The 14,491-nt window shown below is 29.0% G+C and overlaps 1 protein-coding gene across 2 annotated transcripts; it reads right to left on the reverse strand.

Annotated features, from left to right (window-relative positions):
* Positions 1 to 249: 249 nt before the first annotated feature.
* On the reverse strand, positions 250 to 12,366 carry LOC139810782 (uncharacterized). 2 transcript variants are annotated; one of them, XM_071774658.1, is made up of 5 exons: positions 12,169 to 12,366; positions 3,210 to 3,534; positions 2,212 to 2,445; positions 1,817 to 2,052; positions 250 to 1,000 (listed from the first exon to the last, which is right to left on the reverse strand). In XM_071774658.1, exons 1-5 carry the CDS (start codon positions 12,203 to 12,205, stop codon positions 774 to 776), a joined length of 1,059 nt encoding a protein of 352 aa, XP_071630759.1. In that variant the 5' UTR covers positions 12,206 to 12,366; the 3' UTR covers positions 250 to 773. The 2 variants fall into 2 exon arrangements, with proteins under 2 accessions (XP_071630759.1, XP_071630760.1); XM_071774659.1 differs by lacking the exon at positions 12,169 to 12,366 and adding an exon at positions 9,099 to 9,419 and having other exon boundaries at positions 253 to 1,000.
* Between the last annotated feature and the right edge of the window lie 2,125 nt (positions 12,367 to 14,491).

A 14,491-nucleotide genomic window follows, 5' to 3' on the forward strand; every position in this document is an offset into this window, starting at 1 on the left:
TACTCTTCTCAAGACATAAAAAAATAAAAAACAACATAATAAATTAATTCTCATAATTACTTGTCACGTCAAATAAAAAAAAACTGTTTCTCAAGTGTGTAAAATTAAATTTTATATTCCTAATAATAATAATAATAATAATAATAATAATAATAATAATAATAATAATAATAATAATAATAATAATAATAATAATGATAATGATAATGATAATGATAATAATAATGATAATAATAATAATAATCATAATACCTAATACCACTAATAATCAGCTGTGCTGTAAAAATTGATATTAACTGTGAAAATCTACAATAAATTACAGACCGAAGCGCATGTATGTGTAACTACAAATCTGAACGCGAAGTTCTACGCGATACTACTGGTTATCTTTGATTGGTCATAATTTAAAAAATTTTGTGACCTCAACTTTTCATATTAGAATTTTTTATTTTATCTTCAAAATACTCTATTAAAATATTATACGGTAGTTGTGAGACAATCTGCATACGTATATTGAAAAGCGTTACATTTGTGCATATTTTATAGAACAAAATATTATTTATTTTTTCTAAGAATCCTGCATGAATAATTTGTCTTCTTTTATTTTTTTTGTAGGAACATTTACTGCTTTTCAAATTAGATAAAATTATAATTATACAGATATGCGGTAATAAAATTGCATAATTGCGCCTATCAAGCCTTTTCTTTCATTGGTACTTAATTTAATGTAATTTTTTATAATGCCGGTATCCTTTGTTACTTCGATTAAACTCTCAATCAAAGTGATGATGAAATATTTTGATCCTTGCATACTTCTTCCCAAATTTCCAATAAGCAAGATAGGAAACATTTTTTAGCAAGTATATCGAGTATCGCATTAAGCCATTAAAAAACGCACGGAAGAATGAGGACCACCAGGCACTAGGTCGCATCAAGTACTTCAGCACAAAATGTTGCAAATTGAACAAGTACCAACTGTAGAACGGCAACTTCGAGTAATCTAAAAATATATTATTGTATATTATTTATTGTATTAAATATATTATTGTCTTAAATTACATATTATTATATATTATTTATCGTATGTAAATAATACATACATGAATATATTGTATATACATGTATAGGCATTTATATTCAACATTAATATTTACTTTACTTGAACTAATACTAATTACAAAGATACTCTTTCTAAGAAATTGTCACTTTCGCTAGTTATATATCGTTTTTTTTTGCTTCCTCATAGAGGAAGCTTTGTTTTCGTAAAAAAAAATTTTTTTTAGTTGCTTTTGCCAATGTGTTCAGAATGTTCTAAAACGTCGAAAAATCGCTATTTTAAAAAATGTCGGTATGTGTGTATGTATGTGTGTATGTGTGTATGTGTGTATGTGTGCATGTGCCAAATTTACCGAAATTTCTATAACTCCAGAACTAATCAACCAAATCTTAACGAATTATATATGAAATAGGAGTAGAAAAAACTGAAGAATATATAGAATTAATAAAAATTGCTAATAATCAAGGGGTTTTTTTTAAATAAAATTTTGAATTTTTGCAGAAATGTTTGTTTATGCTTTAATTTCCGCAAATTTGGAGATATCGATCTATTTCTAATTTTATTATATTTTTCAGTCTTTTCTACCCCTATTTCATATATAATTCGTTAAGATTTGGTTGATTAGTTCTGGAGTTTTTTGCAAGTAGAAACCTGCACATTGCTTCCTCATAGTTTTTAAGTGTGCAAGTAGAAACCTTTGCTATTGTTTTTTTTTTTAATTCTATAGCTTCGTGAAGCTTAAAACTCTTATTAAATTACCTATTTCAATGGAATGATTATTGTTACGCGCAGTAGAAGAAGCCAAGTGAAGTGTAAAGGCAGTGAACGCTAGCGGCTCGATATTAAAGTTTATGGGCCAGAGGCTCTCCAGCATCACAGTGCCCATATGATTGAAATGCTCGTTCCTGTTTGCCAGGGAAGGAACGAAAACATCTTCTAACAATCTTTGGCAAAGAGCGCGGGATTCTTCGACAGTTCCCGAGCAAAGATTGAATCTAGAGAGAAACAGATGCATGCATTTGAGTGGATATTTTACCAATTAAAAAATCTCCGATAAACTATTTTATTAAAATATTTTATGACGATCTGTCATTGTGCTTACATTTTTTGTTACTCTATTGTATATATGTAATAAAAGATGTAGGAGTACAAACTTGTCGTCCATTCCAAGCATGCTGCCGACGACCCGCCAGAGATGCACTACACCTTCCATTTCCTCGGGAGTGGCATTTATCCCCAGATATTCCTCGCTCACCAAACTGTATCCGATGAATCCGAACTGGGCGAGTGCCATGTCCAATTGCGTTGGCTTATGAACACCAGCCTCGGTGCTTTTTTTGAACGCAATACAGTGTTTTCGACGTACGATTTTTAGAGATTCCAAGAATCTACAATAATTATATATGTATATAGTATCTATATATATATTATATAAATTAATATTGATAATTATTTAACGCAATAGTTTATAATTTATTCAATTTACTTGTTCAGATGCTGACAATGATCATGCACTTAAATATAAAATTGTACAAATTTGTTCCTATCCTTTTTCACGCTAAATTCGAGTCTACAGTAATATCATGTCAGTTAAAATCGGTTCACACTTGAAAATTTGCTTTTCTTGAATCGTATAATTAATTCATAAAAGAATTAACGTTATTTAATAAATACGAATACATAAACCTGGACTTTCATAATAAAATCTGTAAAATCGAATATACAATTCTTCTATATTCAGTTTATTATATATTTACATTTACATAATTCAGAAAACATATCTTCATAGCTCAGAAAATATATCTTTTAAGTTTTTATTTATATAATTTCAAATTTTTTAAAATGTATGTATATAACTTTCTGACAACTTTTAGTACTTATTATTTATTATCGACATTTTTTTATTTAATAAAATAATCTTTTGACGGTCAATTTACATTTTTATAAATTTACCGTGTATTCCCAAGTATCACATATTCATCATTTTTATCTATTTTGTGTGGGTAATTTATAACTGTCATATATATTCCACATATTAGATAATTAAATATTTTTAATATTTGTATTTTTAAAGATTTTCGATATTGAGCCTTCCGCAACATTTTTTAAATATAATTTAAATAAAAACACTTTTTTTTTACTCGAATCTTACTCATTGAGCTTGCCGTTGGGATCCTTTTCATGCCATACGACTGTATGAAGAACCGTCTCCGCATATCTGCGATACGCCAAACAAGGAGTACTGCTCTTTTTGGTAAACATAACTACATCCAATATAGTCGAAATGGCTAAGAGGGATACAAGGCCGCAAAGTTTCGCGATCATCATGGAGAAAACATTATTGTAGAACGTTTGCTGTCCCAACTGAAATTTCTTCTCGTCGTAAAACGGTGGTAATTCTGGTTTCATATCCTCGAAGTCCATTATACTTTTAGGTCCTTCAGTGAGAATAATTCGCAGTCGTTCTTCCACCGCATCTAAAAATTCGAATTTTTTGATGAAATTGCAAGCAATTTAGCAAAATCGTTAAATCGTTAAATTTTAGAATAAATTTTATTTATGCGGTATAATAAAGCGTGGAATATTTTTATCTGATAAACTTAGATGTTTTATTTTATGTGTTATGTCTTTAACTTATTCTTTGAATTTAATATGCTTTCTCCTTTGTGCATACAAATTATAAGTATTATTATTATTTATTCATTCAAAATTTTTACTTTTCCTTAAATAATATATTATTAAAAAAAAATGTTTTTAAAAAATATTCCTTTGAAAGATTAAAATAATATTTTGTTACTTTAAATTCTTCTCTTCTTATCGTCAACTGTATATTTGATCAAGGTGGTTGCTCCAAAAGGGATTCTTGCTCAAATCACCCATTATGCGGCACAATTTGGAATTTCCGAAGACACGTTCGGCAGAACAAGAGGACATATGTAATGACGTCGTGCGGGTGATCGCACGGACCGATTGTACATGTTCCGCATGTAGAAATCTCGAAATCAACGTTAACATCTGCGCGTGCACGTGGACGGAATCCGGGAAATTTCACGAGTTTAAAAGTTCGACATAATATATGTCCTACGTAATTATAATTACGGATAAATACAGATATCTGTATATAGCAATTGAAAATAGCATGAGTGAGCGTATCTATTGGTCGGGTAAAAAAAATTAATTAACTCATAGTCGTACGGGTGAACGCACGGACCGATTGTACATGTTCCGCATGTAGAAATGTCGAAATCAACGTTAACATCTGCGCGTACACGTGGACGGAATCCGGGAAATTTCATGAGTTTTAAAAATTCGACATAACATATGTCTTACGTAATTATAATTACAGATTTATTATATAATTATAATTACAGAATTGTGTTTTATATCAACGATTAAAGAAATATCTGACATCAATATTATTCTCATATACATATACCGAGTAAGGAAAAGCGCTCAAGGTCAAGTAAGTACCACCGTTTGATGCATTTGTTGAAGGCTACAACTTATGTATAAAACATTTTTTCCTAAAATGTCTTGTTTTCGAGATATTTCACCGGTGCCAGATTTTTTCCTCACTCGGTATATATGTATGGGAAAATGGCCATCGGTGTGTTTGCTTTATTTTTTAGTACGCTTGTAATTTCTAAAAATATTAATTTTTTATTAACAGTAGACATCATATAAAAAAATGTAAACAGAAATTCCATAGAATTAATAAATTATTATAAATAGATTTTATCGTAATTTTAATTTTAAAAAGCGACAGAACATCGTTTATTTTTAATGAAAAACTGACTTTAAATGTATATACACATGGAAAAAAGAAGTCGTAAAATATGAACAATTAACATTTTTTCTACTGCGAGAGCTATACACGGTCTTATAAACAGGTCTGGACACTTCGGCTCGGCAAGCATTCCCCAAATGATGCCAGAAAACCAATATGGCGTCAGAAGTAGTAAACGCTTTCTGTGCATGCACGAACCAATATATATATAGAGTAGATAGTCCGTCAATGAACCAGTTGTACACTATGAACCTTTGCAATATTTCATAAATATAGTGTTGCTAGATTGTGCTTGTTATCATGCAACGACTCTCATTTGAACTTTGAACCTCTCTCTTCGGCTCCCCAATCAGCCGGCAAATCGCGTGAAGGACAGTCGTTTGAAACCACATTTTGTGATTTTTTTCGTAACTTTTATGTATTTTTCATGTTTTTGTTGTTTATATCTATTATTTTTTTCATCATTCTATAATTTTGTGTGTATATTTGGCTTTATATAATTCTGTAATATATATATAAGCAACTTTCTTCTATTGCATTATTTTACCGTATTTTTTGAAGATTATAATAAAAAATGTTGTATGTCCTCCGATTATGTCATTTAATTAATCACAAATTATAAGAAAGCAATATAATAATGGTTAAAGCAATATAATAATTTCTTATTACCTCTGCAGTTAATATAATGCGAACTCTGCACCAGTAAATTTTTTTAGCAACTCGTTAACGTTTCGACAAACTTTTTTTGTAGGAAAAAAACTTTCACTAAGTAACATTATTACCACATACAACATTGTGTCACACCTAATATCCTCGATACATAGATTTTAGTATATGTTTCGAGAATATTATATAATACTTCCCATCTCGATATATGGAAGCCTTATGTACGTAACTAACATAGTTTCTTCATGTTGTGAAATTCTTGCATGGTTCACTAAGTGTAACCTTGAAGAGGTACTGCTGTTTGGCACATATACATACTTTACAATTGTTTGTTTGCATCGGTCTTTAATTTAATTATATTTACTTAGATATATTTTGCATTTCTTATAACTTTCCAATATATGTATGTAGGTAATATTTCCAATATTTGTTTTATGTAAATATATTTAAACATATAGTTAAAATTTGTTTAGTATGATATGTTATTTAAATTTTTTAGTGTTGCAAATACTTAATATTATTTTAGTATGTATATAAAATATCTCAAATTACAATTTTGATAAAGAAAGTTCCATTTCTAATTAAAAGAAAATAGTTTCCAAGATATTCGAAGATAAAAGCTTATTAAAATTAAGGTCTATAATTTAAATAAATATAAATAAAATGTAAATAATATTATGTAAATAATAATATTATATAATTTAAATAAATATAAATTAATTAAATATAATAATATATTAATCAATTAAATATAAAAGCACATCACAGAACGGTAAAAGAATTGAGTCAAAACTAAATTTGTTTATGGTACATGATATTATATAAATTCGTAAAAGTAAATTTAAACAGATCTGAGTAACTTATTTTTTCATTATTCTATAATTTTGTTTGTATATTTATATACTTCATATAATTCTGTATAAGCAACTTTCTTCTATTGCATTATTTTACCGTATTTTTTGAAGATTATCATAAAAAATGTTATATGGTCTACAATGAACCATTTTGTTTTTTTCTATAGTTATCTGTGTTATAAGTCTTATTAAACTGATTAGTTGTTGCAATAAATAATAATCTAAGTGAGAGAAAGTCTGATTAAAAATAATGATTTTGATTGTAAGCTTCAAATAATGAAAACATAACATATATAAAATTCGAAGTATAGGTTCCAATGGAAATCCGAACGAATATAAAAAACGGTCTAATTAACCCTTCAGGGGCCACACATCGATCCCGTTGGAGTAAAATGTTATAATTTATAAGATAGTGGGACGTCTTAAAAGACGTCCCTGATGAGTTTTTTTAGTTTTTTTAGTTTTTTTTTTAATTTACATAATTATGTATACAGGCCCCTAAAGGTTAAGAACCAGGCGCGGTAAATAATGCGCGATAGTTTTATTTTTATCTCTATTTTACATATCTTCCAACCTTGACTTCGCGCCGACTAGAAACACAGCTCCGGTTGGAATAGTAAAAATCCCCCCCCCCCCTACACCTAATTAAATCGATTCGACTTAATTTTAGATGCTACAAACATCTAAATAACTGTAAAGAAATCATTGTGAAAAATATTATCTCAGCCAGGGTTCGAACCTGGAACTTCCTTCATTCCGTGAAGGTGTCGTACCAATTCGACCACTGAGGCATGTGGTAATATTTATCGCAATAACCTATTATTAGTTGTAATATTACGCGTACTTTTAGCCATTCTAGTTTTAATTTCTATTCTAGTTTTAATTTTTACCTCGTTTTTCGTAAATATAACTTCAGCACCGTTTTGCTTCCTCATAGAGGAAGCTTTGTTTCGTTATTGTATTTACTGAAAGTAAATTTGTTGTTAATTTCGGTACATATAAGACTTCTTTTAATATGCACTTACTAAATTCAAGGCTGCCTATACTTTCTGCCTGCATCGTTTCTTTCGATTTTGCAACATTAATTTGAATATGTGACTTCTTTAATTCTTGGAAATGACTTTTGTTGTTTGTCATATTTGACGTGCTTCCCGAATCAACAATCCAAGAATCTTCCTCATACATCTCACTTAATTGTAAGTAATGCAATCTTTTTAACATGTTTATTTTTATCTTGCTTCTTGTTCTTAAAATAACAATCCTTTTCCAAATGATTGTTTTTCTTGCAAATATGACACCTTTTCTTACTATTTTCTTCTTCATTGCAATGTTTTGCTATATGACCATTTTTATTACATTTAAAGCAACGTTTTGTCTTTTGGTGTAAACTTTGTTTTGCAGAACTTCGCCAAGTGACCAAATTTATTGCATTTATGGCACTTCTTTTGAGCAATAGTTGATATTATTATCTTTTGCGCAATCGCATCTTTCTTTCGCCATAAATTATTTCTTTCGCCAACACTAATTTCTGTTACAATTTCTAAAACTTTATTTGCACGAAACATTATTTTAAATTGAATTTCCAAATCTGGAAATTTTTAACACACGTTAACTTCTCAATATTAAAATAGTCTTCCGCAACCTTTGCCATTTTTAGAATATAAAATTATGTTATATAAGACTTGTGCCAGAACCGTTTTACTATATGCTCCGGTTTGGGCGGCAGCTCACAAGTCGCATATCAGAAGAATTCCAATCATGCAGAACAAATTTTTTTGCATCATCATTATTATTCCTAGAACTCGCATCTCCGATTTGCATACACAAACATAAGTAGAGTATGTTAATAAAGTTATTTATGAAATGATAACTAAAGTCTATAAACCTGATCACAAAAATCTTCTCATCAGCAACATCGGAAATTATAGCACAGATGAAGTTCCAATGACTATTAGATGCAAGCTACCTAAACATTATTTAGATTCAATGTAAATATATCCTTTTCCTTTTCCTTTTCCCCTCTTCTTCTCCTTAAGCCAGCTTTACAGGTCGCGTGTGTCATGGGTTTTTTGCAAATTTTTTCCCAATATTTACACTCGGAAAATAAACTACTTTTTCATAATGCATTGTATATGTAAAATACTAATACAGATATGTTTTATGTAGGTAATAGGTTTGTTCCTGGGTACTGCAAGAGAAATAAAGGATCCTAGGAAAAAAAACTTGCCATTTTTTAATTTTAAAGTTTTAAAAATTTTATTCAAACCAACACGTTTTAAACCGGCACGTATATTCTTTATTCAATATCGAACACGTTATAAATTCTTTACCTATACCTAGGTACACGTTATATAATCTTAAAAAAAAAAACAATACATATTATGATATGACAAATCAATATTTCATTTATCGTAATCTTGAAATCTGCGTATCACTTTTAAATATCTTTAATATTTTTATTTCAAATTCTTTATTTTGTTTTTACTTTTATTCTTTAATTACTTTTCTTTACTTTTTACTTTTACTTTATTTTACTTCACACTATTTTATTTAACTTTGTCACTTTTTCTTAACTTTTTATTTTGTTCACACTACTTTTAAGTTAGACTTTATTTTACTCATACGCACATTTTAATTTTACTTTTATATTCAAAATCTCTTATATCTTTAATCTTTATTTATCTCAACTCTTATATCTAACATTTCTAAATTCTTTATTTATCTCAACTGTTACATCTATTTATGCGTTTGTAGTCTATCTGTCAAGAACTAAAGAGATTGTTGTTTCTCTATATGTATAGCACTATATATTTAGTTGTACGAAAAAAAATGTTAACACATTATCCGTAAACTATGAAGTCAGTACACTGGTTGATAAGAGAGAAAGAATTATATTATAACACAAGTTCACAATATGACAGTTAAATTTACAGCAAATATAATCTGAACAGACTTATCACTTATCTCGTATGTAGCTCACAACACGGCTTACCACACTGCACGTAACACGGCTCACAACACAGCTCACAACGTCTTATTATATCTACTCATAATATATATTTGCACACGTCCGCTCTAGTCCACACACGTCCACACCACACGACGGCTCGCGAAGAAAAGGGACGAGCAACAAGGGACTAGCAACACGTTGTTCTGATGTTATTTTAATATTTTACTAGTTCACTCTATTAGACTTTTCATAATTCATTTGATTTAAATTACTTGACTACTTCAACAAGAACGAATCTTAAGAAAGTGATGAAAAACGGATGTATAGTCGAAGGACACTTTAGGAATACTAGTAAAAAAAACCCCGAAATTATTGACCATTTTAGATTTAGAAATACAATAATAAATAGACCTCGATTTTCGCAATTATTTGACGTAAAGAAGCGACTGGTTTTATTTTAGGGCGCCTAGATCTTTGTTTTTGTTAAATTTGCATAACGCTTTTTATAGAAAGTTTGGCAAGATTTACGAGACATATATAGTATTAATTATTTATATATATATTTTTAAAGCAAAATTATTTTTATCTTTCCTTGAAACATGGAATTGTATAATATAAGCTTTATATACAACATTATTCATTGAATGTATATCTTATAACTTCGAAATAATTTCTTATCATTAATAATAAGCTTCAATTATAAATCACGCTGACTTTAGTAAATCTATAATTACTAGAGCTTATTAATTGATTTGGTTGTAAAGTTTTAAAAAGAATATGAAATTTATTACTTAAAAGAATTGATGTTTAAGTGCGAACTCTATGTAGTTCGCACTTTAGTGCAGCGATTTCTTCAAGCGCGAGTTGTGTAATGCAGCAAAACTGCAGTAAGAACTACCAGCGAACATAAGTCGAGGTCACAACATTCACAATTCTATTAGGCATATTTTCGCTTTTCTTATTAACGCTGGATGATAACGGAAAGAAACTTTGCTAAACCACTGTTTACTGTCTGTGCTTTAATTAATTGTTAAGTAGATTTATTATTATTATTTTCTATACTATTTATGTAAAATTTTGTATTTGCACATATACTTTATCATTATCATTATTATTATTTTTTACTTATACATATTGATTATATTTATAATCTTCTTTTAAATACAACAAATGCTACAAAGAGATATGGACAACGGAGTTACCAAAATATGTGATGAAAGGGTGAAAGGAGAAAAGATGGGCAAGGATAGCAAAGGTTCAAGTTAGGGAATGGAGTCAAGGAGTCGAGATATTAGAAAAAGGAAGAAAAACGAAATGCAGACTATGTGATAGGAGGGTTGAAGACGTGGAAGCACATATTGGAAGAGTGTAACGAGTGGACAGATTATGGCATGACAACTAAAGAGAAGGTGGTATCTATTAAGAGAAGGACAAGAGGATAACTCTTGGATGAGAAGATTAGAGAAGACAAAGTGCGCGAGAAAGGAAGAAAGTAGAGCAAAGGAGAAAAAGCAAAAATGGATATCTATGATACTTCATGTGCATGTTGCTTGTGTACTCGTATGTACATACATATATGAAATCAAACGTAGGTATACAAATGGAAGTTTTTGTAATCTCTCCTCGGGGAATCAAAACTAACTATAAACCTCTTTTTACACTATTTATCCGTATTTTTATGTCTGTACACATGCTTTATTTATTATCATTGATATTATTATTTTTTTTAATTTATATTAATTGTGTCAAAAATCTTTATCTTTATTTTTATCTTTATCTAAAACACTTTATCTGCATGTAAAAAATTTCTTATCTTCGGCACTTCAATAAAGTTATTATTATTATACGTGGAAAATCTAAAATAACTATACTAAATCAAACTATACATATGCATTTTTTTGTAAGTCCTCCGATTATGTCATTTAATTAATCATAAGAAAGCAATATAATATTTCTTATTACCTCTGCAGTTAATATAATACGAACTCTGCACCAGTGAATTTTTTTAGCAACTTTATTAACGTTTCGACAAACTTTTTCTGTCGAAGAGAAACTTTCACTAAATAACATTATTGCCACATACAACATTGTGTCACACCTAATATCCTTGATACATAGATTTTAGTATATGTTTCGAGAATATTATATAATACTTCCCATCTCGATATATGGAAGCCTTATGTACGTAACTACATAGTTTCTTCATTGTGAAATTCTTGCATGGTTCACTAAGTGTAACCTTGAAGAGGTACTGCTGCTTAGCGCATGTACATACTTTACAATTTTTTGTTTGCATCTATACTTACATATATTTTGCATTTCTTGTAACTTTCTAATATATGTATGTAATATTTTCAATATTTGTCTTATGTAAATATATTTAAACATATAATCAAAATTTGTTTAGTATGATATATTATTTCAATTTTTTAGTGTTGCAAATACTTAATATTATTTTAGTACGTATATAAAATATCTCAAATTACAATTTTAATAAAGAAAGTTCCATTTCTAATTAAAAGAAAGTAGTTTCCAAGATATTCGAAGATAAAGCTTATTAACATTAAGGTCTATAATTTAAATAAATATAAATAAAATGAAAGTAATATTATGTAAATAATAATATTATATAATTTAAATAAATATAAATTAATTAAATGTAATAATATTAATCAATTAAATATAAAAGCACATCACAGAACGGTAAAAGAATTGAGTCAAAACTAAATTTGTTTATGGTACATGATATTATATAAATTCGTAAAAGTAAATTTAAACAGATTTGAGTAACTTATTTATTTATACATGCAACTGAATGAAAAAACCCATATCTCTTTCGTGCAGAATAACTGACCTGCCATAGCAGCATTATCCGGGAAACTTTGAATCATCTTACAAGTCGCTTTATTTTAACATCAGAAGACAGCGTTGTAAATAGTCCACCTATAAGTGCAAGTGATATGATTCAAGGTATAAGTGATGGCACAAACGAGCAAAACTAGTCAGGACAATATTTAGAGCGTGATCCTGCACTATCGCGAGACATGTACCGCGAAAGTCTTAACCGTACTGAACGCACCTACAAGACTTGCTACAGGAACTCGTTTTGCACATCTTCTGGAGAAAGGAGCCCCTTCCACCTTTCCTCTTCCCTTCCAACCCATGATACTTTTCGTGGGGAATAGACTTGTAACGTCGAAGAAATGTTCTCCTCATTATTCCAAAAGCAGACGTGTTGAAATTCCTCTTTTATGAAAATCTCTCTCTCTCTCTCTCTCTCTCTCTCTCTCTCTCTCTCTCTCTCTCTCTCTCTAATTTTCTGAATAATTATTGCTGGTCTTTGATCCCAAAGATTACACTTTGTGTGATCGCAATCTATATATTTTTAAAACAAGTATGGAAAGTCGAAAGCCCACCTCAAAAAAGTGATTTAAAATGTTTGTCAGATTTATTAATAATAGTGAGTCTGTCATTTTTACAATAATAAAAAGTCATTTATAATGACGCAGACAATCTGTGATTATATAAATCATTTCTTGTTGATGTTTTTGTATCTGTTCTTCTAGATGTTTTATTAAAAACAATATAAGAAGCTCGGGTTAGCGAACAGAGCTAGATACACGTGCTTACAATATTTGTTATAATAAATTAGTTATAATAAATATTGTAAGCTCATATACATATACCCAGCTTTCGCTAGCCCTATTCTCTTAAGGAAGTTCACCGGTCCTTATACTAGAAAAAATCGAAATTCTATAGATTTTCTTGAAACTGTGAATATACGTTAATTTAGATGTGCTTTATGCGTGGTATAAATTTCAGTACCTCTTGCGGTATAAAAATCGAGATACTGAGCCTTAAAGTTTCAACTTTTACTAAATTTTTACCGAACTATATGTTATACAGCCTCGATAACTCGATCGTATCGCGGGTAAACTCTCCGTATCTTTCTGGAGGTTGACAGTGCATCTGCATTTCTTGATGAAAAATATCGTGAGTTAAATTAAATAGGAATTGGCCAGTTGGGTCGCGTAATCTTGAATTAATTTTTATCTACGTACTGGCGAACTGAGTTATTTCCACTATAAATATAAAATGCTTTATATTTATAAATTTATATATATAAATTCTTAAAAAGAGCGTAAATGCTCAAGCTGTTTTAATTATTTTACTCAATTTTTTTTTGAAATTAAGTTACAAATAATGTCTCGAATAAAACAATATATACAGTATATTATATTTTTGCTTTCAATATAAAACTGTATGTAATTATTTAAGTATAAGAAATATGTAACAAATATTATATTATTGATCAGATCTTAGCTATACTTGGAAATGTTTGGGAAATTTCTATATGGGTGGTTACTATAATGATATGCCTTTTTTTTAATCTGTAAGATGCAGGACACGAATACGGATTGAAAACAAGGCTTTAGCATATTATTATAACCAACATATCCGTATTTTGATAAGAAAATATCATGATATAATACGGTGATATGATACAAGTCTGGACGCAGTTTTATATTCTTTTTAATTATGCAAACGTGATAATATTTACGTTTTATTAAATTTTTTTTACCATTAACCTTTAAACTTTTACACAGGGGTACACAATTGAACTACAAATTTTAACTATAACAAGACAACCTCTGTTAGAATCATGGGATGACATATTCTCGCCGCCGAACGACGAATAAGTTTGTGATACCTTTTTAATAATGGACGTAAATTTTAGTTTTGACGTTAAAAATTTTTTATATCCATGGCAATGTTACTGACTGTTGCCATTACCTCTTATGTGATTTGCGATTCGTGCTACAATTATTTAATAATATTTCTATTTATATTTTAATTATGTTAACTCGATTAATTATATAACTCTGTCGCATGTAATTAATATCTTAATTCGCTTATTTTTTAATTTATTTAATTATGCTAATGAAGACTATCCAAGGACAACAAAAAGTCAAGGTAATGTCATTGTGATGTAAAAATAACGGGAAAAAGTCAGAGGTTGATCACTGCACTATTATGACTCCAAAATGACTGTACGGTAACTATCTGGAAGCATCTATACAAACAGGTTTTTTTAATTTCTGCGAGGATATTGCCTGGCACTTGATTGAAATTATTATATAATATATAAGTTGAAAATTATAGTATATACTAAGGTA

The sequence above is a fragment of the Temnothorax longispinosus genome, chromosome 3, assembly GCF_030848805.1.
Source record: "Temnothorax longispinosus isolate EJ_2023e chromosome 3, Tlon_JGU_v1, whole genome shotgun sequence".
Lineage (NCBI taxonomy): Eukaryota > Metazoa > Arthropoda > Insecta > Hymenoptera > Formicidae > Temnothorax > Temnothorax longispinosus.